This window comes from Spinacia oleracea, chromosome 3 (assembly GCF_020520425.1).
Source record: "Spinacia oleracea cultivar Varoflay chromosome 3, BTI_SOV_V1, whole genome shotgun sequence".
NCBI lineage: Eukaryota > Viridiplantae > Streptophyta > Magnoliopsida > Caryophyllales > Amaranthaceae > Spinacia > Spinacia oleracea.
In genome coordinates, this window is record NC_079489.1 from 34,773,341 (window position 1) to 34,798,448 (window position 25,108).

Genomic DNA, 25,108 nt, shown 5'->3' on the forward strand with positions numbered 1-25,108 from the left:
CCTAATAAGGATTAGAACTCACTGATCAGAAACATTGCTCCACCTAGTTGTTCCGTCACTTGATCTTACTGAATTAATTATTCAAACTAATCTGAACCTTGGTATTAGACTAATTCACCTTGGGTGAAGGACACATTTCCTTCATATTTTCGGTATTAACTACTGTTTGATACGTCTCATCCACAAAAGATAAGGGAGATTGGGCCAACAATTGAGCCCAGATTGCTTCGTAGTGATTCTCCAAGCCAATCAAGAAGTAATGCATATGCTCTTCTTCTCGTATCTCACCAACCTGTTTTGCTATGTTGCAGGAGCATCATGTACAAGTGCAGCGCGACACTCTAGCGTATTGGACATAATCCTTCCAGACGGTCGAAAGTCGACCAAAATATTCCGTCACATACTCTGTAGACGATTTCTTGCACTCACTCAATGTCAATTTTATATGGCATACTATTGTACCGCTAACCACAAATACCTCTTCCTCAAGTGCTCCCACAACTTACCAACCATATCAAAATCCTCCACTGTATATCGTAAGTTCTCGTCTATTGAATTCACAGCAATCCAATGCTTCACCAACATTGAATTCACAACAATCCAATGCTTCATCTTGGTTGCATCCTTCGTAGGTTCCTTAATTGAACCATCAAGGAAACCGAATTTGAATTTCAAGATCATACTACGGCGCACCGCCTTGGGCCATTCATCGTAATTTGATGTGCCACGAAATCTGACCGGTGTAATAACCACCCCAGGACCATCGCTGGAACCAAGGTAGTATTCGAGATCAACATCCACCTTATCCTCTCCATCCTTTCCCATGGTTGAATCGAAGGAGATGATTTCTCCGGAAAAAAAGTTACGTTTTCTGGTACTCTCTATTCTCAGTTGCGGAAAAAAATTAAGTTAATTAACCATTTTCGTAATTTGATTAGGGCATGCATCAATATGTAGGGAAATTGTTATCTTTTCATCCACTTACGCAGTTTAGCCTTTGGTTTTCATCCGAAATCTTTAAATATTACGATTACTACCTATAATGGATTACTAGCTACATAATAGGATGTATCTATAATAATACAATTAGATAGTATGTATCCATGATAATCTATGGAATTTTTCTTTTTGGTGAAAATAATCTATGGAATATGAATTTCCTTGTGTTTTGATATTTTTGAAGGTTTTAGCAACTTACTGAAGGAGAACAAAAGAAAGAATAAAGCTTATTATTTTTCGATATCGGCTAAAACTTACAGGAAAAGAAATAAAAACAACATAAAAATCAATCTAATCGGCTCTAAAACGCATCTGCTGAAATTCTTACCTTTATGGCGAATGCTCGAAAACGTTCATTCTTGTTGATAGTCTGGAGTCCTAGAATTCTGCTGGTTTGTAACTAAAGTAGCAGAATCTATAAAAATGCAAATTTAGTCAATAGAAAGCGAAATAGCTGAATCTATTCCTTGTAAACAAGCCTTCGCGTCTGCATGCGCCGCCGAGCTTGCCATACCCCAATCATTGCCTTCTCCATTCACTACAACTGTAGTTGACGACAAAAACCATCCCATTCCAGCACGATGACGATTGTTCTGCCATGCTGCATCAACTTGTAGGTGATATGTCATTGAACCCTCATTACCTTGACCAATGTCAATCTTGAGAAATCCTGGAGGATAAGTAGAACAGTGTTGTTGTGGTGAATCTAAATCCATGTTTGATATCTGAGTACCGGTAAAAACCCAGTATTTAGTCATTACGTCTTCTACCTTAGCTAAAATTGCATGTACTGTGGGATTCTGTCCCCGAAATACCCTATGGTTTCTGGAGATCCATAATGCCCAAAGAGTACCGAGAAAATATGGGAGCATGTCCCCTTGTCGACCATCCGAGCTTATAAAAAGCTGTATATAGTAGAGAATCCATTCTTGGAGGGAAATATTCTCTTTGAAAGTAGAGTAGATTCCTAGCAATCCACACATCCAAACCTGTCTTGCTATCGAACACCAGCGAAACACATGTTGGTCATCTTCTTCCTGTTCCCACAAATTAGGCACCCCACATCGATTTGTATTCCTCTAGAAAGTAAATTTACTTTTACTGCAAGACTCCAAAGCATAATTTTCCAAATAAAAATTTTCCACTTGGGAGGAATGTTAAAATCCCAAAGTTGTTGTAAAAAGTTTGATTCGATTACAGAAAATTCATATTTGTATCTTCCTTGTTTAGATCCTGTAGATCTGCGTAACCATATTTAACTGTGCAATTACCTGATTTATGCCGTGACCAAATTTAACTGTGCAATTACCTGATTTATGCCGTGACCAAATTAGGTAATCATCTTGTCGATTTCTTAGTAACTCTGTTATAGAATAGCACAAGCATCGGTGCTTTCAAATTCTCCCATACCTTGACCATCGCTGGAACTAAGGTAGTATACGAGATCAACATCCACCTTATCCTCTCCATCCTTTCCCATGGTTGAATCGAATGAGATGATTTCTCTGGAAAAAAAATCACGTTCTCTGGTACTCTCTATTCTCAGTTGAGGAAAAAAATTAAGTTAATTAACCATTTAACTTATAAATTAGGCTCAAAACGTATATACATATATATTACACGGAAAGGCTAATCTAAGTAACTCCATATATCTAAAATATTACAATATTAACATTATATACTATCGTATACTCCTTATTTACCATCGTAATAAAAAGATTTAATATCCCAAAGGAAAAGTGTGAGAGATAAATAACCCAATTATGAATTTAATTGGTTAAAATAATTCTTGACATAAATTTTGATAGAATATTAAAGCATTTATGTGATACTACGTAATATAAAAGGAAATGTAAAGAACATTTTGGGACACCCGATTTGGAATACGTAAAGAACATTTTGGGACGGAGGGAGTACATATTTTTCTTTTTTTTGGTGTTACCACAAAGTTCACCCTATAGGGCTAATCCGGATTCGGGACGAGTTCTAGGTGGATAGGTTACAGTCCCAATTGTTGTTGCGGGGGGTCGAACACGGGGTCCTCCCTACCAAGTTCAGCCCCAATCACCACTGAACCAACAGACAATTGGTCCACAATGCGTTTTCAATGCATTTTTTTGTTTTATTATGTTTTCAATGCGTTTTTAATTAATACACCCTCCGTTTCTAAATACTCCATCCACTTTCCTTATAAAGTCGACCCTTAATACTCGCCCAATTTCTAGAAATGACATACTTTTACAAATATTATCTCACTTAACCATGGATGCAATTGTATTCTTATTCACTAAAAAAAACATTAAAAAGTTCAACCCCACCCCCACCCCCACCCTACCCTTTTATTTGACACATTTTCCACTGCACTATATACAAAAAAATATTCCACTATCAACTACCACCAAATAAATTAATAAGTATTGCCTAAAACTAAAACGGAGCGAGTATTAAGGGACAGAAGGAGTACATAGGAAAGTGAAGAATTTGATGAGCAAAAGTAGAAACAAGACCGTAAGTTTGGGACGCCTGATTAAGAAAACATGACTATAATTATAGGATGGAAAGAGTATATTACAATTGAATATTAAGATGAATAGTTAATAGAATATTGTTAACTTTCATAAATTAAAGTGCAAGTACATGATCTGGCAGCATTGATCATCGTCAGTACTAGATTGAAATACAGAAAGGGAGAATGTTATCTGTAAGAAAGTTGGTGTTGCATTGCCGTAATGAATTTCCATCATTTGCACAAATTACATGTATTAACAGCTAAGCAGTCTCGTTTCTACTTGAAGATACTTTACATTGTTTGATACGGAGTACTCTACAGATAATGTACTTGTACGAAATAATCAGTGAACCTGAAAAAAATTATTTAATCACAGATGCTTTGAGGGCAAGCAACTACCTAGAGGCCATATACACCGCATAATTTGGACAACTACTGCGTTTAAACTTTAGAGTTGTTTGCTTAATAACAAAGGCTTATGGAATTTTCGGTTACTAACAAAGGCTTAATAACAAAATCTTAGACAAAACAAATTGAGTAAAACTTAAAAGTAGTGCAAACTGCAGACTTTGTTTATGGCTAAACTGTTGAAAGAATTTTACTTGGCATAATTCACACTAAATTTCCAATCTGCATCTGTTTAATGTACATTATCACTTTGTAAAGAAATAAAATCAATAAGGTGAAACTTTTTTCAGATGTGAATCACTAAATTAACAATTTTACAGCCGCTCGGAAAGACATACAATCGATATAGAACAGATGAACCTCAAGATAATGAAAGGAGGGTTTTTAAGCCCTTGAAGTGCCACCATGATCCTTCTCAACATGCTTGACAAGGGCTACAGGATCTGTAAATCCTCTGCTACATTTTGGGCATGCATCAATTGTTGACTTCCTAACACCAACGCGGTTATTACTTCTTTCATGAACTTTCTGCACATGCTCCACAAGCTTTGTGACCGATGAAAACCTCGCGTTACACTGTGGGCACATTTCCTGTCCACCCGGCTCACCAGTGCTCGTACTACTATTACTTCCTTGACCCACCTGAAGTACCTGACTAAAGTCATTACTCAACTTCGACATGCCTGCTTCGGCTGCATCAACAAATCTAGACCATGCTGATGATGTTGATTTCACTGGAGCCTGATTAGGCCGCGTCACTTCTTTTCTACTATTGCTGGTCAGGAGGCCCATGAATGGAAATCCGATGTTGGATTTTGGGGGCCCAGGACACTTATGATCAGGTCCAAATCGATGTTTCAAACAGTGATCCGTGCTACAATCCTTGCATTTTACTGTATTGGAGAACACAAGGATTTCCTTGCACCCAATCACAGGGCATTTCCTCTTCTTAGTTACTTTCTCATAATTTTGTGGGTCACATACGGTGTTGACATGAGATTCCCAAGTGATATTCGGGTCTTCATCGGGAATCAGGCGAACCCCTTTGGCACAAAGTGGGCAAATGACGACAGTGACACCTTGGTTGTCACCATGTGGACATTGGTGCTCCCTGTAGCTTCGATGTTCAAGGCAATATACCTGTGAATATAATCAAAATGATAAAGATCATTAAAATAAGAATCAATGAGAAACGAGTGTAGAGTGTAGCCACCAAGTCCCTGATGCACAATAAATGAATCATGATGAAGTCAGCTGAAAGCCTGAAACATATGTTACAGTCCACACTGGTCTCATAAGTCATGATATTTCCACGGTAAAAAGATCCTCAACAAACTTCAATAAACATGGAGGTAGAACAGACGTAATTTGGATAACAAGGGGACCAACTTATGGAAATTGGAAACAAAACCTATTAAAAGACCAAATGGCTATTCCATGCCTAAGGTATCGAGAAGCAATGAATTAAAGTCCAGATCTTTAACTGACAGACTCCCAGTGTAGATACAATGATCTCAGTCTACCATATGCTTTTTGTAAAGAGAAACACACAGAACATAGTAATGCTATTTGCATGTAAAGTTGTATAAAACAGATGTAAGCAACTGCCTGGAAAGGTTCAAGTTGAGATGGCAAAGACATTCTTTCAAAAATATGCTCTAAACATCAAATAGTTTGCCAAACTTTTCATCTTTATTTAACCTGCTACAAGCATGCGACATGCATCCCTCTAAAAGAATTCTAGCATTTGGATATGGGATTCCAGATAGATACATTATTTGTCCAGAGGCTGTCTATATAAAATTGAAAAAGTGACAACAGATCCATCATCTTTCATCCATGTAGCCGATCCCAGTGAAGAAAAACTGGGAAACCACTTGATTTTATTCGGTTCAATCTAACAGATCCACTCATCTACAGCACAAACTCACCCTAGTTACATTACTAGTATAAAGAAAACAAAAGTTTTGCAACGAATTTACATGTCAGTCCATAGCTAATGTTTGCTCTTTCTTTCAGGTTTGTAAGAAGCGACGGGCACTACTGACTTCCACAAAAAGGCCCCTCCAATATATGTTATCACATCACATCATTACTACTTAAATATGCAACAACAGGGCTACTTCTGCTTGACTTATATTGATCGTTCAATTGAGTCTCCTGCAACTTCACAACAAATTAGTAGATGGCCAGTTTATGTTTAGTTCATTCTAGTTTGAAGTCTTAAATTACCTCCAAAGCACACACCGAGGGGACCTATCATACAAGGTACTTCTGTATCATAGCTAAAACTAGGCTTATAGCCTTGTTCTGTTCACCTTATTTCCACTTATTTCAGGAAAAATAAGTTCAGATAAGTTAAATTAAGTTCAGATAAGATAAGTTCAGGAAAAATAAGTGTTGGCCAAGTACAATTTATAACTAAAATGAGTTTTGATAAGTTCTAATAAGTTCAGTTAAATTCAGATAAGTTCAGATGAGATAAGTTCAGGAAAAATAAGTGGAAATCAGGTGAATAGAACGCAGCATAAACATGAAATCACGCTCCTTGTTTATTCTTCATAACCTCATAGCCCGTCTAGTATAAGGTAAGAATTTCAGAAAACTGTAATGAAGTTTCTGTTTACTTTGGCAAGGAATGTCCCCTATCAATATATTTCCAAACCCCTAATAATGCTTGTTTATAGTTCAATTGTGGGATGTCCACACTGAGGAGACCCATGAAGCACTTTGTCATCAATAAAATTGCACCCAAAACTACGTCTATAGATCTGAACTCAAGCTACTTCATTATGGGATGACCTGAGATCCCCTAACAGCTAGTCTAATACTATAATTAGTAAATTGAGGAAATAGTTATGAAGTTCCCTAGTAATTTCGCATGAATTATTCATCGTGAATTTCGTGATACTTTTTCCTGCATCAAATTTCACTATGTTCTCCTATATCATCAGTATGACAACTCACAAGCCAAAATTGAAAATCAAAATTTCAAGTAATCAACAAAGACATATCTTCAGTAAGGAAGATTCATTAGACTATTTCATAATAATGCCTTCTAAATCTGCATAATCATGCTCTCGGTACGTTTACACTTCCCCATTTAATTGCCATTAATAACTTATGGATCACCCAATTAATCAAAGAAAAACACCCAATTTAACATTTTAGGCTTTTTAGCTAACCCTCTTCCCTCAATAGTTCTTGCATGTAATACAATTTCAGGATGTCCTAAAATATTTTGCAAAAATTCAATCTTCAAGATATTAAACACTCGCCAATGTCAAAAAAAAATTAAAAAAAATAAATTAAACACTCACATAAACATTCATAATTTAATAGAGTAATTTGACTGTTTATTCAAACCAATGCAGCTCTTTCACTCAACTTGAGATCGAATACCGTCTACATTATTATCCCTTACATAAATCCAACAGACCTACGGAGTAAAATCTACCAAACTAACACACACACAAAATCAATTTACCCCATAATTTAATGTTTAGGATAAACGAGGAGAGAGAAACGAAGGGCACCTGGTCGCAGCGGTCGCAGGTGAAAGGGAGGAAATCAATCTGCTTGCAACGATCAAAGGAGCAATGTTTACCCAGGTCTGGAAATGCCGGAGTTCCCATTTTTCAAAGGAATTATTCCCCCCTCTTTCTTTCCCTTTCCCGGAATAAATCAATAAAATAAAGGAAATTGTGTTTGGGAACTGTTATTTAAAAAGATAAGGTATTTAATAGTCGACGGAATTCGGGAATCCGTTCACGCCGGCGACTTCCTGATTCCGCGTAAAGACGGAGGAGAGGGAAGGAGGGGATCTAGGAAGAAGGAAAGTCTTAAGTTGGTGGTGGACAGGAACAAGAAGTCAACTTAACCGTCGCAAAATTATACGGAGTATTTTGATTCGGTAACCAGAAGTTTCGGCATTTTCGTAAACCGTAACCTTGAGATTAACACAGTTTCCATACGTTATCCGATTAAGGACAAATTGTTTTTATCTCTACAAAAATCGTAAATTTGTTTTTTACCACTTAAAAAAAAAAAAAAAAAAAACTTATGTATTACGGAGTACCACCTTAAAAAATAATAAAAGTTATTTTTTACCTCCTACGAACAGAAAAATTAAAGAAATTGTTATGTGAGACAAGTACTCATGTGATTGGTGTTTCTCGTTGCTCTCGTTCCTCCTGACCCCCTTCTCTGGTGCTGGTAGAGGCACCCTTCTGCTCTCTACTAATCCTAACTTGTGCGGTGCCATTGATTCAACCCATGTCAAGCTCTGTCGCCTCCATACTGTGTTTGTGACATAGTGATTCGTCATCTTACCATTGCCGATATGGGCACCCTGCCATACAGCTTTAGGTGGTGGCCGACCATATGTAAGAAGATATTTTGGGATGTTTGTAACACCCTAATAATTTCTTGTCTTTATAAAACCATTTTCCAACTTAAAATAAGGAATTACCAAAGTATTACCGCCACCGTGATAACGGCTAAGCCTATTACCAGAATTAAGCAATGAAATTAGCTAACTTTTAAAACAATAAATAATAGTTAATGACCTCCATACAAGTTGGAACCATAACGGCCCAAACCAAAATACTTTAAAACAAAATCCATTAATTAATTAAAAACGTTATAGTATAGACTAAATAAAATAATTAGAGTTTAGAATAATGCAAGTACAAAAACTCTCTCAACCAACCCTTGAAGAATTACTTGTCCTGCAAGTCACTCTAAAAACTTATTATTGATATACTACTCACCAACAATGAAAATGCAAATGATAGATCATCAAAGGGTCATTAAGGCAAAGGCCATGACCAAAACACAAAGCACGTAATCAGCGAAAGCAGAATACAAAAAAGCTAGAATGGAATCCTACTTCTATCATGCCTCATTCCAATGATTGATCACATGCCAACTAAGTAAAGAATTAATCACGAAAACAAGACTCAACTCTCGACGCGACTCTTGACTTGTAGATTAATTAGAATAAGCTTCTAACGGGCCAAAAAGAAATATCCCTTAAGGAAGAGTGTTGGGAGCCCACCAAACACTAAATAATAATAACCTAGTTGTCGGACCATACCGACGGAATTCCAGCCCATAAAAGAAAGTGATTTGTTATAAATTCGCCCTAAGATTAAACAAAAACACCCTAATTTACTATGAACTTCCCATTGTACCTTTACTAGATTATTTTCCAATTACCTGCCCCTTTTACCTCCTTTACTTACTCTCTCTCCTCACCTTCATTGATACTCCGGCACCACAGTCATTATCCATCGTCCTCCATCAGCTATGGCCTTCGAAGGTCCCTTACTTGCCCACGTTCTCTCCTCTTCAAAGATCTAACCATTTCAATTGAAGTCGTTGCTCGTTCCCACCACAGCAGACTATATGTCAAAGGGATTTCAGTCCGCCGGTTCCCACCACCGCCGACCACCACTGCAGCCCAACGAGGCCCGTCAAGCTACCTAACTAGCGTCTCCTCTTCTTTTCAAAGGTTTATTTAATTTTCCATTCGTTTTGTTTTATATATTTTTTAATGAAGATCCTCAATTTCTGAAATTGGATTTATATGGTAAAGGGTTCTATCGTATTTGTTGGAGATGAACCAAATACTTGGATAGGCGTAGGAAAGGTGTGGTTGTCAAAGCCCAAAAGGTACAAGTCTTCCCATGGTTGGTTTGAATTTTTAAAATTCAGCAATGGTGAAGATCGAATGAGACTAGAGATGATCTAGTCTTGCCCAAGGGTATGAATGTGTTAGATGTAGTCTTATCAATGGTTAAGGCTCAATTAATCTTAGTCTTTCCTTGGGCCCTAACTGATTTTTGGCAAGAATAGGCGTCACTAAAACGATATAAGTCTACCCCATGGGCTAGAGTGAGATGATTCCAATCTACCCCATGGGATAGACTAAGACGATTTCAGTCTACCCCATGGGCTACACTCACTTTGATGTAGTCTCGCCTTATTTTTTGGAAACGTACACAAGAGAAATAAAGGGGATAACTCACTGTAATTGGGGTGTAGATGAATGAAGAACAGTTCATAGGATGAGGGAGCCGGACACATTGCTCGAAAACACAAAATTTCGTCAGACTCCAGGTGCACCTCCGTGAACTGTGGTGGCTCCGGTGATTATGGAAGAAGTGGTTGTGGCTTGGTGGGTGGTTTGATTGGGTGAGAGAGATAGTAAAAGAATATAGAGAGGTAAGAGTAAAATAAATGTGAAAAGGGGTATGGTAAATGAGTAAGGGTAAAATAGGATAAACATGTAAAAATAGGGCGTTTTTGTGTATTTGTAGGGCGTTAAACAATAACCCCCAAAAGAAATTAAACAACGTCTTGTATCATTCATAGGAGTACAAGCCCCTTGGCAAGGTACTCCCCCCATTGTTCATACTTGAGGTATATGAAGGAAATAATGTCCTTGGTCCAAGTATGCATTCTATGTTAAGTCTAATAAGTGCGGTTCAGTATTAATTAACAAGTTAATAATTCAGTGAGATCAAGTGAGCTGAATGCCTAGCTAGAGGCCGCTTCAGTTCAAGTGGAATTAATGATATTAATCCACAGCTTACTCTTGACTGAACCCGTAGGGTCACACAAATAGTACGTAAACGGATCAAGTATTTAATGGCATTAAATACTCTATCTATGGATATTCGAAATCGACGGATCTTGGTTTCAGTGGGAGCTGAGATCGTCACAGGCAAGAAATGAATACTCCGGAAACGATGATATTGCCGGAAACGGAAATATGGATCGTATCGGAAATATAAATATTATCCAAGTCGTAGATGTTGCCGGAAACGGAAACATGGTACGTATCGGAAAATATTATCGGAAATGGAAATATTGCCGGAATCGAAAATATTGCCGAAAACGGAAATATTGTCAGAATCGGAAATATTATCGGAATCGGAAAATAATTCCGGAAACGGAAATATTAAATATTTGTTCGAAACGGAAATTAATTCCGGAATCGGAAATATTAAATATTGTTCGTATCGGAAATGAATTCCGGAACCGGGAATTTAATCGGAAGCGTATCGTACGAATAAGCATCGGACGAGGCCTGCCGGACGAGGGCCCAGCATGAAGCCAGGCCATCTCCCAGCAAGCCAAGCGCGCCACACGAACAGCCAAGGCCACGCCAGGCCCAGCGCAAGGCCAGGCCCAGCAGGCCATGGCAGCGCGCGCAGCGCGCGCAGCAATGGGCTGCGAGCATTGCTGCAGCTCGCGTGGGCTTGTAGCTCGCGTGGGCCGAGCGGCCGTGTGGGCTGTGCGCGGGCATGGCCTACACGCTTGCGGGTCATGCTCGTGTAGAGTTTGTGTTCACATACGAAACCTAAAGAGTATAGGATTTGTTTAATGATTAAAATTCCTAATCCTAAAAGATAAATTAATTAAATAAGAATTCTACTAGGATTCTAATTTAATTAATTCGTATCCTAGTAGGATTCGATTACTTATTCCATGGTCTATAAATATGAGTTAAGGGCTCATAATTTACATCGAGTATTCAAGTATTCAAAGTGATTTTTGAGAGCAAAAATTCAGTCATATAATTGCCTACAATAGCCGAAAATTCTAAGTACCTTAAGGGCGATCCTAGTTGGTCAAGCTTAAGGCGGATCCGGACGTGCTGTGGACTATCTACGGAGGGACGACATTTGGAGTCCTAAAGACTTGTTCTTGTTCGGTTCGGGCGCAGCTAGGGAAGGCACGCAACAAAGTGTATGCATCTAAACTATGCTAAATGATTATGTGAATATAATATGCTTTCCTGGCTTTATGGTTTTTCCGCATGATTTATGAATTGTCATATGTATCATAACCTAACAGTGGTATCAGAGCCTCTTATTATTTTCATAATCTAAATTGCCTGAACATGGTTAAATATTACAAATTTTCAAGAATTAAAAGGGGTGATTAATTTTCGTAATTGTTAATTAATTGCAAATTGCGTTTATTTAATTATACGTACGCAGTTTTTCGGCAGTTTCTTCGTTACTCATCCAAATCGAGTGATTTTTGTGTCAATTCCGCATGTAAAAGGCATTCTAAAATTTTGACAAAAACAGTATTTTTCGGCCGAACCCATAATTCTTAAATTCGAAGCCTAACTATGACTTTTCGGAGGTTTTAGTTTTTCGAATGCAAAATTTCGTAAATTTAAGATGTTAAATTAAATATTTGCGATTCTTGTTGATAAATCTTGAATTTTTGATTGACCTACTGTATATGTTTAACAAGTTTGAATGCCTAGCCTTGTTAATTATGCAATCTAATTTGTAATTATGATTAATTTGTTGAAAATTGGAATAATTTAGAATTAATTTGATTTTCATAATTAGTTATAATTTAATTAGAAACCTATGATTAAAAACCACCATAAAAATTGTAAATTTATGTTAAATTTTAAATTTTTATGACCTAGACTTGAATCCATGTTAATCGGAAATCAATTAAATAATAAATTTTCGATTTTTCGCCCTAAAATTATGAAATTAATATTATTTATTAATTTGTCATTAATTTTGAATATAAATTTTTAATTTTTATGCGATTCGCTCATATAACTTGCACGCACAAAGCAATGGACGCTACGTGTTACCCTTAAGGGGTGTTGTATAGTGCGGGCATGCGACGACGAGCAAGGGAGCTCGTCGCCCATGCGGTACGAATGCAGCGAGCAAGGGCATGGTGCACGAGCAAAAGGCAGTAGCCCTGCCTTGTGTCGTGGGCTGTGAGCAATGGGCGTGTGATGAATCATATTTATATAGGGTATTCTAGGCTCATTTAGGTTGCATTTCTAGGCATTCGTCTCATTTTAGTTGCATTTAGAGTCATAATTGCATAAGTCGTCGTTATTGTACTCTATTACGCTCCGTTTGTGTTTTCTTTGATATTTCAGGTGATTTTACAATCATTTGGGTGCTTTCGGAGTGTTTGGAGGTGGAACGAATGATCACCGGATGGTTTGAGTCGGAGACGAAGTGTTTGATCGGAGAATTGAGTTTTCCGGGGATGATTAACTCGATGTATCGCTTGTGCATAGCTCGCAAGATCCCTCGTTGGCTCGCAAGATCCCTCGTTGGCTCGCAAGACATTTATCGTAGGCTCGCTACATCTATCGTCGTGCCTCATCGCTTCATAGTTGCTTGCTTCACTAGGCCAGCGAGGGATGGCTCGCTAGCTCCCTCGCTGCCTCGTTGCTCGTCGCCTTGGCCTGCTATGCATCTCACTAGGCCAGCGAGGGATGGCTCGCTAGCTCCCTCGCTGCCTCGTTGCTCGTCGCCTTGGCCTGCTATGCATCTCACTAGGCCAGCGAGGGATGGCTCGCTAGCTCCCTCGCTGCCTCGTTGCTCGTCGTCTTGTCTTGCTGCACTTCACTAGGCCAGCGAGGGATGGCTCGCTAGCTCCCTCGCTGCCTATAGCTTCGTCGCTTAGCTTGCTACACACACGCGCAGGGCAGCGAGGGATGGCTCGCTAGCTCCCTCGCTGCTCTACCTTCTTGCTAGTCGCTCATCATGATGCCAGCGAGGGATGGTGCGTGAGATCCCTCGCTGCCCATGCCTCGCCATCTATCTTCCCGTGTGCGCGGCTCGTGCTCGGGTTTGGCTGCCACATCATCGCTCCATCGACCAATCATCGATGACTTTTATTTTTTATTTTCACATTTATTTATTTATTTTATTTTAGAAAATAGGAGCATATAAATACTCAAGGGAACTAATTTATTTCTCTCATGTTATTATTTTCTGAGAATTCTTTTTAAATGCTCAGTTTTATTTCTCTCTCTACACATTATTGAGCCCTAGTTCATTCCATTCAATTAATCAATATAGAGGTATTTTTCATAATTTCTTTTGCTTTAATTTATTATTATTGTTTTCGTTCCTTAGTTTAATTTTTCCTTTGATTATGAAATTCATGTTTATTATTTCTATCATGTTTATTAATTCAATTATGAGCGAGTAGTCGTACTCTAGGGCTAAGTAAGGGAAGCCATGTTTATACCATGATTATTATGCATAAAGTTCGTTAATTTATAGATTATTGCTTGAGTATTCCGATTGATTTGTTTTAATTGTTGATTCATGTTATCGGCCACTTTCATGAATTGATTATCTAGCTAATAGGAATTAGAATCGAAAGATCGTATTTTTAGAGGCTTAGTGCAATCGGCAATTCTGATTATGTTAGCGACCGTACTGCATATGTTGAATTGAAAGTGTTAAGACCCGGCCGTAGGATTAACATGTACTTTAATTACTCGGCTTAGTTTATTCATTTATAGATTGATTTGTGTTCTTGGATTGGTATAAGCATGGTGAACCGAACAGACGCCCTAGACCTTTTAATTCATTGATAAGTTCACATTTACATTATTGCTTTAGCTTCATTAGTTAATAATATCCAAAATCAACTTTCGTTATTGAAATAGTTCGTATAATTGGGCAAAAACTAATAGAACTCGTCTCCCTGTGGGATCGACCCGTATTTGCTAAGTATCTGCTAACAACAGACACCGTGCACTTGCGGTATCACTTTTTAACTCATCAGCGTGTGGGCAGGGGCGAGAGCAAGGCACGAGCAGTCGCGTGTGGGCAGCAAGCGTGCTGCGCCACATCGCGCACTGCCTCGCGCAAGCATGCGGAGCCTCGCGCGCAGCGAGCGCAAGCTCGCGTGCCACGAGCGCTACGCACAGCGTCGATGGCTCGCGCGCAGCGAGCGCCAGCTCGCATACTGCTGCCTCGTGCGATAAGCGCAAGCTCGCGTGCGGGAAAGGCAGGCGCGCGGCGAGCGATGGCTCGCATGGATCGAGCGCTGGCAAGCGAGCGCAGCGAGCGATGGCTCGCGTGCATCGAGCGCTGGCGCGCGCAGCGAGCACCAGCTCGCGTGTTCGATTGATGCCTTGCGATGGTGAGCAGCAGCGATGCGACGCAGCGCATGGGCTGCGCGCACATGGCCAGCGATGGCTGTGTGCGTGTGGCCCATGGGCGTGCGTTGCGTGGGATTGTTGTGTTGCGATTAGATCGTTTTGAAATTTTAATTTGAAATTTTCAGTTTACGTAATTTTAATTAATTTTAAAATTAATAATTTAAATTATTTTCTTGGATTTTAATTTTGAATATTGTAATTATAATAAATTTTATTTATTCTAATTATTTTACTAAAATTAAATTCATGAATTAATTTAAATACGACTGAAATTAAATTAAACTTTTTGGATTCAATTATAAATTTATATGAGCTTTAAATTTTAATTAAATCTGTATGTTTCCGGTTAGACTAGAAATACATTTTTATGTTTAAAATTAGTAAAGCATATGAATTTATTGGTTTAAGTGGGAGCCTTTTTTTTTAGTCATAAACTCTTGATTAGGTCTACAAATCCTTAAGGTTAAAACAACTTGATTAGAATTAATAAGGACTGAATAATTTGTAGATTATTGGTGCCCTTGATTAATTGCTGCAAATGTTTATGTGATGCATAATGTGTTTTACTAACCAGCTATGTGGGCCATTCATGATAATGAATGGGTGAATGGTATATATTGTATATGTACTGTTTTGCAGGTTATGAAGTGACTAGTATGGCCCAAATAGGATAGAAAATATGGTCTGCGTACCATTAATTTGAATGTAATTGGTCTAGAGTACCAAAGTAGTTTTTCAATTCAAATATGGTCTGCGTACCATCAAATAGTTGTAATTAGTTTTAATTATAGCTTATCCTATTTGAAGAAAATGGTGCCTCCCACGGAGATTTTCAAGACGGACTTTGAAGTTAAAGCTTCAAGATGAAGTCGGGCCATACTAGATCACATTTATCTTATGCATGTTTTAAGTTATTTATTGCTTTTAAATATGTCTTAAAATGCATGAGATCAAAACTTGATTATGTTGCATGATTAAGGATTTTAGTTCACTTAAAATCTAACCAACATAGTAAGAGCCTTAAGTTCCAAACTTAAAAATTGAGTTAAAAGGTGCCATACCAAAATATACACTTGCTTGGATATCCTTTACATCATCTAGTAATAGTTTTCGCTCAGCGAGGTGTTACTTATTGGTCCTAAAGGGGCAAGGTACACAAATAATTGTGAGTACATGTTAGTTTTGGTGAAACTCAACGATATAAGTAAGGAGTCCTTTTATGTCGTGGCAAAATTGATAGGTTTACCTAATAAGTTCTTAGACGTACCTATCAACCAAGAATAGTTTCTAGACTATTAGCAAAAGGCTTTTGCTTACCTAAGATGTTTTAGAATTGAGTCGACAAACTGTGCTTAATTCTTCAATGGTTTTAGGGTCTTGGAATCATTTTATTCACACCTGCCGGAACACATAATTCGAATAAAATGCTAATGACTTGTTTAAATTGCATGATTGCTTTCATTTTCAAGTTATTATTCATGATAAATGTTTAGACTTTGCATGCTTCAATGTATGTTTTAATTATTGTTTATAATTAAATATTTTTCACTGCAGTAAATCCTTTTAGAAAGGTAACAGTAAATTTCCTCGATTGGTAGTGAATCCAAGAACGATTCACGGAAATGAGAGAAAATGAGCAATTTAAAATGTACGTTTCTTTTAGCGACTTTTATGGTTGTTTTCGAATATCAAAATCGAATGGCAAACCAATTGGTGCTTGTGAATTCAAAATACAATGTAGTTTTGAGATCATAAAGCATTGAGTTTAAACGCTCAGCTTTACCAATGGTTAACAACCTAAAATCTTTTTTCCATTTAATTCTCGAATGAGTCTAGTCCCTAGACATTCGAATAGATCGATACTTAGAGAACTTTAGAAGCTTCTGGTAAGATCATCTAGTTGAAACAAAATATTCAACATAAATTAAAATGGTAAAGAACCTTGTTGGTGACATTGGACATGTCTAACAAAGTATAAAAGTCAACACTAAAGAATTCAATTCTTAAGACTATAAGAAAGGGTACAAGAAATAGGAAACCAAAGGAACAAATGAAAGGAATTTACAATTCCGTTTCTACCTATAAGTTTATGTTTAAAGAGAAGTGACCTAGCAATCAAACTTCCTTGGTATCATATACCGCTTGAGGTTCTTACTTCGGTAATAACTCAAACAATGGAAGCTAGGATACACTAATGGCCTACAGGTGGGGAAATGAAGCATGGCAATGCTACATTAGCTGTAGGGTCATCTAGTTTGTTTTAAGTCCTTTCAAAGGCTGGAACTTAATGGCTATTTTGTTCCATAATCAACATACCTAAATTTCTGTTTTCAAACACAGAAAGACTCACATTCAAGAAAAACAAAAACAATGTTTGTTTGTTTATTTGAATGAAATGGTCAATTACAGGTTGAGTCAATATGCTTGATTAAAACAAACAACTCTTTAAAGAACTTTACTAGGTTCAAATCAACCCCTTGATTTGAGTTCCACTAATCTTTGGCACTGTTGCTTAGACCATATCAACAAGTTAACAATTCAAAAGCTCTATTTTGATAGACTTTTGAAAGTTGATTGATTTCTAGATCAATTTAAGACAACTAGTCTTACTTGTTGAAAGTAACAAAAGATATGAACTATTGTTAGAACGCCTAGACAATAGAGTTCAAAGCTAAAGAAAGATTTTATGACTTTATGGATTTGAGTGAATATAGGTTTATTTACTCAAATGTGATATAAGTTGAATCTGTTTGGCTAGTTCAAAGATTCAGAAGTATAAAATCCACTTGGAAAGAAATCATAAAGATCTAGGTTAGATCATGTTGATGATTACTTAAGTCAAGAATGATCATCAATGATTGTGTGAAATAAAATTCACAATCTAGCTCCATAAGATATGGCATATCTAAGTTGGAATGATCGAAGTCGATTAGTACTTGATTCGATCAATGATGAATCATAAAGACTTTTCCTATAATTTCTAAAACAAAATGCTCAACTACCACCAAACTAAACCAAATTCGTCAAAGCTATTGAAAAGTAATTTCAGAATATCTTTTCATAATATATCTAAAGAGTTCCTAAACTCAGTGGGAGCTTAGTGTTTGTTATTCAACAAACTAAGGCCCAAGTATAGATATATGTTTCATTGTGATTTATTCAAATGAGACACAAGGGTATTGTTTCTACCACGAATTTTTGAGAACATAATGTTTGTTTGCTCGAAATAATGTCCTTTTGGAGATTCGTTTCCAAAATGACAAGTGAGAGAAAATAGACCTCGAAAGTCTTCGAGGCGAACAACAAACATAAATGGACATTTCGGAGGCTTTTCGAAGTTCTTTAGAAAATCCGAACACGTATTCTTTAAGGACTTTAGAAGTGGCTTTAAAGAATAGACATCTCTTAGAAGACTTTACAAGTGCTTCAAGGAGAACAGAATATTCAAAGGACTTTCAAGTGGCTATTGATATTCTATTGTTTGATGTTCTATACCCAAGTAGGCATAGAGTTCAAATCACTGAAACTATGAGATTCTTCTATTAGATAGTGAAGAAACATGGAGTTCAGGTCACTGAAACTATGCAATTCTTCTATTAGATAGTGAAGAAACCTACAACTTACAGTCAAACTATTATCATGTAGATTAATGAGTTTGTGACCTGTAAGAAAGCTATGACGAAACCCAGATTCCCTAAAATGGTTAGAGGCCATATATAGACTCAAATGTTTTAAATGGTTAGAGGCCATAAAACATACTCAATGTTTTGATGACAAAATTGAAATTTTGTTGATTTGCAAGAATAGTTTCACACCTATTGGTTGCAAGTTTGTTTTAAGGATAAAACCCATCAAACATGAAATTGTGTTCACAACACAAAGCTAGATTAGTTGCTAAAAGGTTACAAGCAAATTCACGGTGTGGATTGTGTTGAAACCTCATGCATAATCGTGATGCTCAAGTCTATAATTCAAGCAATGATTGCATATTGGTACATATAGCAATTGGATGACAAAACGTATTCCTCAATCAAATGTTGGAAGAAACTATGTACATGGTATGTCATAGGATTTGTGGATCCAAATAAATGCTTGAAAAGGAAAGCTAGCTTATAAAATCTAAGTACAGATTTAAGCAAGCAATTGGGAATTAGAAATGTATTTTAGTGAAACTAATAAGTATTTTAGTGAAACTAATAAGTATTTTAGTTTCATAAAATGTACGTGATTCTTATAGATATATAAGAAGTTTAGTGGGAGTACGTAAAACTTAATTGGTCCTATGTGTATCACACACATATCTCTCTATTGTGAAATAACATTCAAATGCTAATGACTTAGATTTGAAATTATTCATCAATGATGGACCATGGCGAAACTTAGTACATATTGGGTTTTAAGATCTATTTTACAAAGATCTTATAATATTGTTTTGGATTAAGTAATGGCATTTACTAAATCAAACACGAAATACTCCATTGGAGATATTCGACCCATATGAATAAATCTAAGTAAAGAATGTTTGAACTATGTATAAGCATTTACTAAGTTAAACATCAAAGGATCTAAGTGAGATTCTTAACCTATATTATATGTCAAAGAATTTAGCTGGATTCAGTATCTACTAAAATTGAATGAGCTAAAGTTACATGAATAGAATTCAATTGGGAATTATTCTGCAAAAGAATTTATCATGTATGATATAATATGAGGATCGCCAAAAACGTATCGTATGACTTTAGGCATGACGAACATATACCAATCTCTATTGATCTAAGTGAAGATCAACTAGATTGAGATCAAGAATACTTATGGTACTTGAAAAGGTACATAGGAATAGTTCTTGATTCAAGGAAATAAAGATATGCTAAATATTGATGCTACACGCATAAACACTGGCAAAGGATCAAGCAAGATTCCCTTGGAGTTAACCATTGATAAGGACGAGCTATAGAGCATCGTGTTTTGAAATGGCAACATGGGTTGGAAACCATGAGTTGTTGCGTGGGAAATTAAAATATTAATTTCTATGTTCCAAAGATACAGCTGGAAAGTCTTCCACATATCCGTGAACTGCTTGGATAAGTAAATCCAAACCAAAGCATCACTAGCAACCTATACAGTTGAAGTAGAAGTACTTATTGCCTAAGAAGCAATAAAACTGAGTTGTTTACATTAAAAGTTCTTCACTGAACTTGGCTGGATCACATGTCTGCTGACTTGATGGTTCTTCATTGCAAAATGCGTAGAACCACTATTTAAGTAAGAAAGACTAGATCACATAATAAACAAACTCAAAAGATCTTATCATCCTATCTCGAAAAACATTCGATGAAAGGGATATTAAGATTAGCAAAGCATGATAACTAAACCTATGCAACAAGTGAGAAGCAACACTCACATTGTAGCACTGGAAATCAAGCATAGCTTTGAATTCCATGAAATGTTTTAAAAATGGGTTAGAGGCCCATGGTTGTAAAACATTGGGGTTGAACATTTATCATATATGAAATGTATTTTCATATTCCATTTAATCTTGGTTTAGTATTAAATGATGAGTCCCTTCAATTTGACGATATATTCAAGATAGACTGTCAGGACCAGTCCTGTGACTAAGAAATGTCTATCAAGTGAACTTGAATGTCAAAGGTTGAAAATGGTCCCTTAGTCGGAGTTTTCTATAAAATTGGACGCATAGAAAACGTTAGACGATTAGAATGCAAGATGACTAGTAGTTCTGTTTCTTGAACTATGTGGACATGGCAATGTCATAATCATTTGCATAGATACTTACTTTGGGAAGACTAGTATCGGACAAGACCTATGAAACTTTACTGTAAGAGATGAAAATCTGTCATAAGTAAATTTCATTAAAATTATTAGACACTAAATCCTCAATACCTGAGTGATTTGAGATTACTTGTTTGAGAACTGGTTGCTTTGACGTTGACCAACCGTCGCACCGTAAAAGGAGGCTATAAAGGCAACGCTCAGGTAATCACCTATCAAACGAAGTCTAATCTCAAGATCGCAAGATTGGGATTGTCCTCCCATAAATCGGGATGAGATGCTTAAAAGTTGTACAAGGCCACTCGGAGAGCTAGAAACTGTGAAATGCATGGCCGTGCTCGGCTGAATCATAGGCTATGATTATCTGTCTATTTGATCAGTTGAACTCTGAACCGAGGAACACCTCTAGACATAATAAGGATGACAACTCTTACCTTATGTTCAAGAGCAAACATCGAGCGACAAAGGAATTAGGAAATGCACACTTGTCCCTAAGGACAAGTGGGAGAATGAAGGAAATAATGCCCTTGGTCCAAGTATGCATTCTATGTTAAGTCTAATAAGTGCGGTTCAGTATTAATTAACAAGTTAATAATTCAGTGAGATCAAGTGAGCTGAATGCCTAGCTAGAGGCCGCTTCAGTTCAAGTGGAATTAATGATATTAATCCACAGCTTACTCTTGACTGAACCCGTAGGGTCACACAAATAGTACGTAAACGGATCAAGTATTTAATGGCATTAAATACTCTATCTATGGATATTCGGAATCGACGGATCTTGGTTTCAGTGGGAGCTGAGATCGTCACAGGCAAGAAATGAATACTCCGGAAACGATGATATTGCCGGAAACGAAAATATGGATCGTATCGGAAATATAAATATTATCCAAGTCGTAGATGTTGCCGGAAACGGAAACATGGTACGTATCGGAAAATATTATCGGAAATGGAAATATTGCCGGAATCGAAAATATTGCCGGAAACGGAAATATTGTCAGAATCGGAAATATTATCGGAATCGGAAAATAATTCTGGAAACGGAAATATTAAATATTTGTTCGAAACGGAAATTAATTCCGGAATCGGAAATATTAAATATTGTTCGTATCGGAAATGAATTCCGGAACCGGGAATTTAATCGGAAGCGTATCGTACGAATAAGCATCGGACGAGGCCTGTCGGACGAGGGCCCAGCAGGAAGCCAAGCCATCGCCCAGCAAGCCAAGCGCGCCACACGAACAGCCAAGGCCACGCCAGGCCCAGCGCAAGGCCAGGCCCAGCAGGCCATGGCAGCGTGCGCAGCGCGCGCAGCAATGGGCTGCGAGCATTGCTGCAGCTCGCGTGGGCTTGTAGCTCGCGTGGGCCGAGCGGCCGTGTGGGCTGTGCGCGGGCATGGCCTACACGCTTGCGGGTCATGCTCGTGTAGAGTTTGTGTTCACATACGAAACCTAAAGAGTATGCTTTACTAATTTTAAACATAAAAATGTATTTCTAGTCTAACCGGAAACATACAAATTTAATTAAAATTTAAAGCTCATATAAATTTATAATTGAATCCACAAAGTTTAATTTAATTTCAGTCGTATTTAAATTAATTCATGATTTTAATTTTAGTAAAATAATTAGAATAAATAAAATTTATTATAATTACAATATTCAAAATTAAAATCCAAAAAAATAATTTAAATTATTAATTTTAAAATTAATTAAAATTACGTAAACTGAAAATTTCAAATTAAAATTTCAAAACGATCTAATCGCAACGCAACAATCCCACGCAACGCACACCCATGGGCCACACGCACACAGCCATCGCTGGCCATGTGCGCGCAGCCCATGCGCTGCCTCGCATCGCTGCTGCTCACCATCGCAAGGCATCACGCGAGCTGGTGCTCGCTGCGCGCGCCAGCGCTCGACGCACGAGCATGCTGCCGCAGCCCATCGCTGGGCGCAGCGCTCGTCGCACGTCGCAACACGCACCCACACGCCATCGCTGGGCGCAGCGCTCGTCGCACGCACAACAAGCACTCGCACGCCATCACTGGGCGCAACGCTCGTCGCACGCACAATAGCGCTCGCACGCCATCGCTGGGCGCAGCGCTCGTCGCACGCAAGCGCTCGCACGCCATCGCTGGGCGCAGCGCTCGTCGTACGCACAACAGCGCTCGCTGCGCGCGAGCGATCGATGCTTGGCGCAGCACTCGTGGCACGCGAGCTTACGCTCGCTGCGCGCGAGGCTCCGCACGCTTGCGCGAGGCAGTGCGCGCTGTGGCGCAGCTCGCTTGCTGCCCACACGCGACTGCTCGTGCCTTGCTCTCGCCCTCGCCCATTCGCCCATTGCACACAGCCCACGACACAAGGCAGGGCTGCTGCCTTGTGCTCGTGCACCATGGCCTTGCTCATTGCATTCGTACCGCATGGGCGACGAGCTCCCTTGCTCGTCGTCACATGCCCGCACTATACAACACCCCTTAAGGGTAACACGTAGCATCCATTGCTTTGTGCGTGCAAGTTATATGAGCGAATCGCATAAAAAATTTAAAATTTATATTCAAAATTAATGACAAATTAATAAATAATATTAATTTCATAATTTTAGGGCGAAAAGTCGAAAATTTATTATTCAATTGATTTCCGATTAACATGGATTCAAGTCTAGGTCATAAAAATTTAAAATTTAACATAAATTTACAATTTTTATGGTGGTTTTTAATCATAGGTATCTAATTAAATTATAATTAATTATGAAAATCAAATTAATTCTAACTTATTCTAATTTTCAACAAATTAATCATAATTACAAATTAGATTGCATAATTAACAAGGCTAGGCATTCAAACTTGTTAAACATATACAGTAGGTCAATCAAAAATTCAAGATTTATCAACAAGAATCGCAAATATTTAATTTAACATCTTAAATTTACGAAATTTTGCATTCGAAAAACTAAAACCTCCGAAAAGTCATAGTTAGGCTTCGAATTTGAAAATTCTGGGTTCGGCCAAAAAAAACTACTTTTGTCAAAATTTTAGAATGCCTTTTACATGCGGAATTGACACAAAAATCACTCGATTTGGATGAGTAACGAAGAAACTGCCGAAAAACTGCGTACGTATAATTAAATAAACGCAATTTGCAATTAATTAACAATTACGAAAATTAATCACCCCTTTTAATTCTTGCAAATTTGTAATATTTAACCATGTTCATGCAATTTAGATTATGAAAATAATAAGAGGCTCGTGATACCACTGTTAGGTTATGATACATATGACAATTCATAAATCATGCGGAAAAACCATAAAGCCAGGAAAACATATTATTTACACATAATCATTTAGCATAGTTTAGATGCATACTCTTTGTTGCGTGCCTTCCCTAGCTGCGCCCGAACCGAACAAGAACAAGTCTTTAGGACTCCAAGTGTCGTCCCTCCGTAGATAGTCCACAGCACGTCCGGATCCGCCTTAAGATTGACCAACTAGAATCGCCCTTAAGGTACTACTTATTTTCGGCTAAATGGGCAAGAGATATGGCTGATTTTTCTGCTTAAAAATCCTAGCTTTGAATACTTGAAAAGTTATATATAAATAATGACCCTAGGCCCTTATTTATAGAGGTATGGAAAAGGAATTGGAATCCTATTAGGATACTAATTTATTTAATTAGAATCCTGCTAGGACTCTATTTAAATAAACTTTATCTAATAGGTTTAGGATTTAATCTTTTATCGAATCCCGATAGCTTTAGGATCCGCACACGAGCATCGCACGAGCACCGTACACCCGCGCAGGCCTTGCGGCCCACGCTGAGCGCACAACGCACGGCCCATGCTACTGTCCGCGCGCGCCCATGGCTTTGGCTGGGCCTGGCTTGCGCTGGGCCTGGTCGAGGCTTTGGCGTGTGTTGGTGATGCGTGTGGCTTGCTGGGCGATGGCCTGGCTTCGTGCTGGGCCTTCGTCTAGCGAGCCTCGTCCGATGCTAATTCGTACGATACGCTTTCGATTAAATTCCCGATTCCGGAATTTATTTCCGATACGAACAACATTTAATATTTCCGATTCCGGAATTAATTTCCGTTTCGAACAAATGTTTAATATTTCCGTTTCCGGAATTATTTTCCGATTCCGATAATATTTCCGATTCTGGCAATATTTCCGTTTCCGGCAATATTTCCGATTTCGGCAATATTTCCATTTCCGATAATATTTTCCGATACGTACCATGTTTCCGTTTCCGGCAACATCTACGTCTTGGATAATATTTATATTTCCGATACGATCCATATTTCCGTTTCCGGCAATATCATCGTTTTTGGAGTATTCATTTCTTGCCTGTGACGATCTCAGCTCCCACTGAAACCAAGATCCGTCGATTCCGAATATCCATAGATGGAGTATTTAATGCCATTAAATACTTGATCCGTTTACGTA

The 25,108-nt window shown here is 37.9% G+C and overlaps 1 protein-coding gene across 1 annotated transcript; it reads right to left on the reverse strand.

The window, feature by feature from the left end:
- Positions 1-4,059: 4,059 nt before the first annotated feature.
- On the reverse strand, positions 4,060-7,828 carry LOC110786314 (zinc finger AN1 and C2H2 domain-containing stress-associated protein 11). Its single transcript, XM_021990858.2, has 2 exons — positions 7,453-7,828; positions 4,060-5,056 (listed from the first exon to the last, which is right to left on the reverse strand). Exons 1-2 carry the CDS (start codon positions 7,549-7,551, stop codon positions 4,301-4,303), a joined length of 855 nt encoding a protein of 284 aa, XP_021846550.1. The 5' UTR covers positions 7,552-7,828; the 3' UTR covers positions 4,060-4,300.
- Between the last annotated feature and the right edge of the window lie 17,280 nt (positions 7,829-25,108).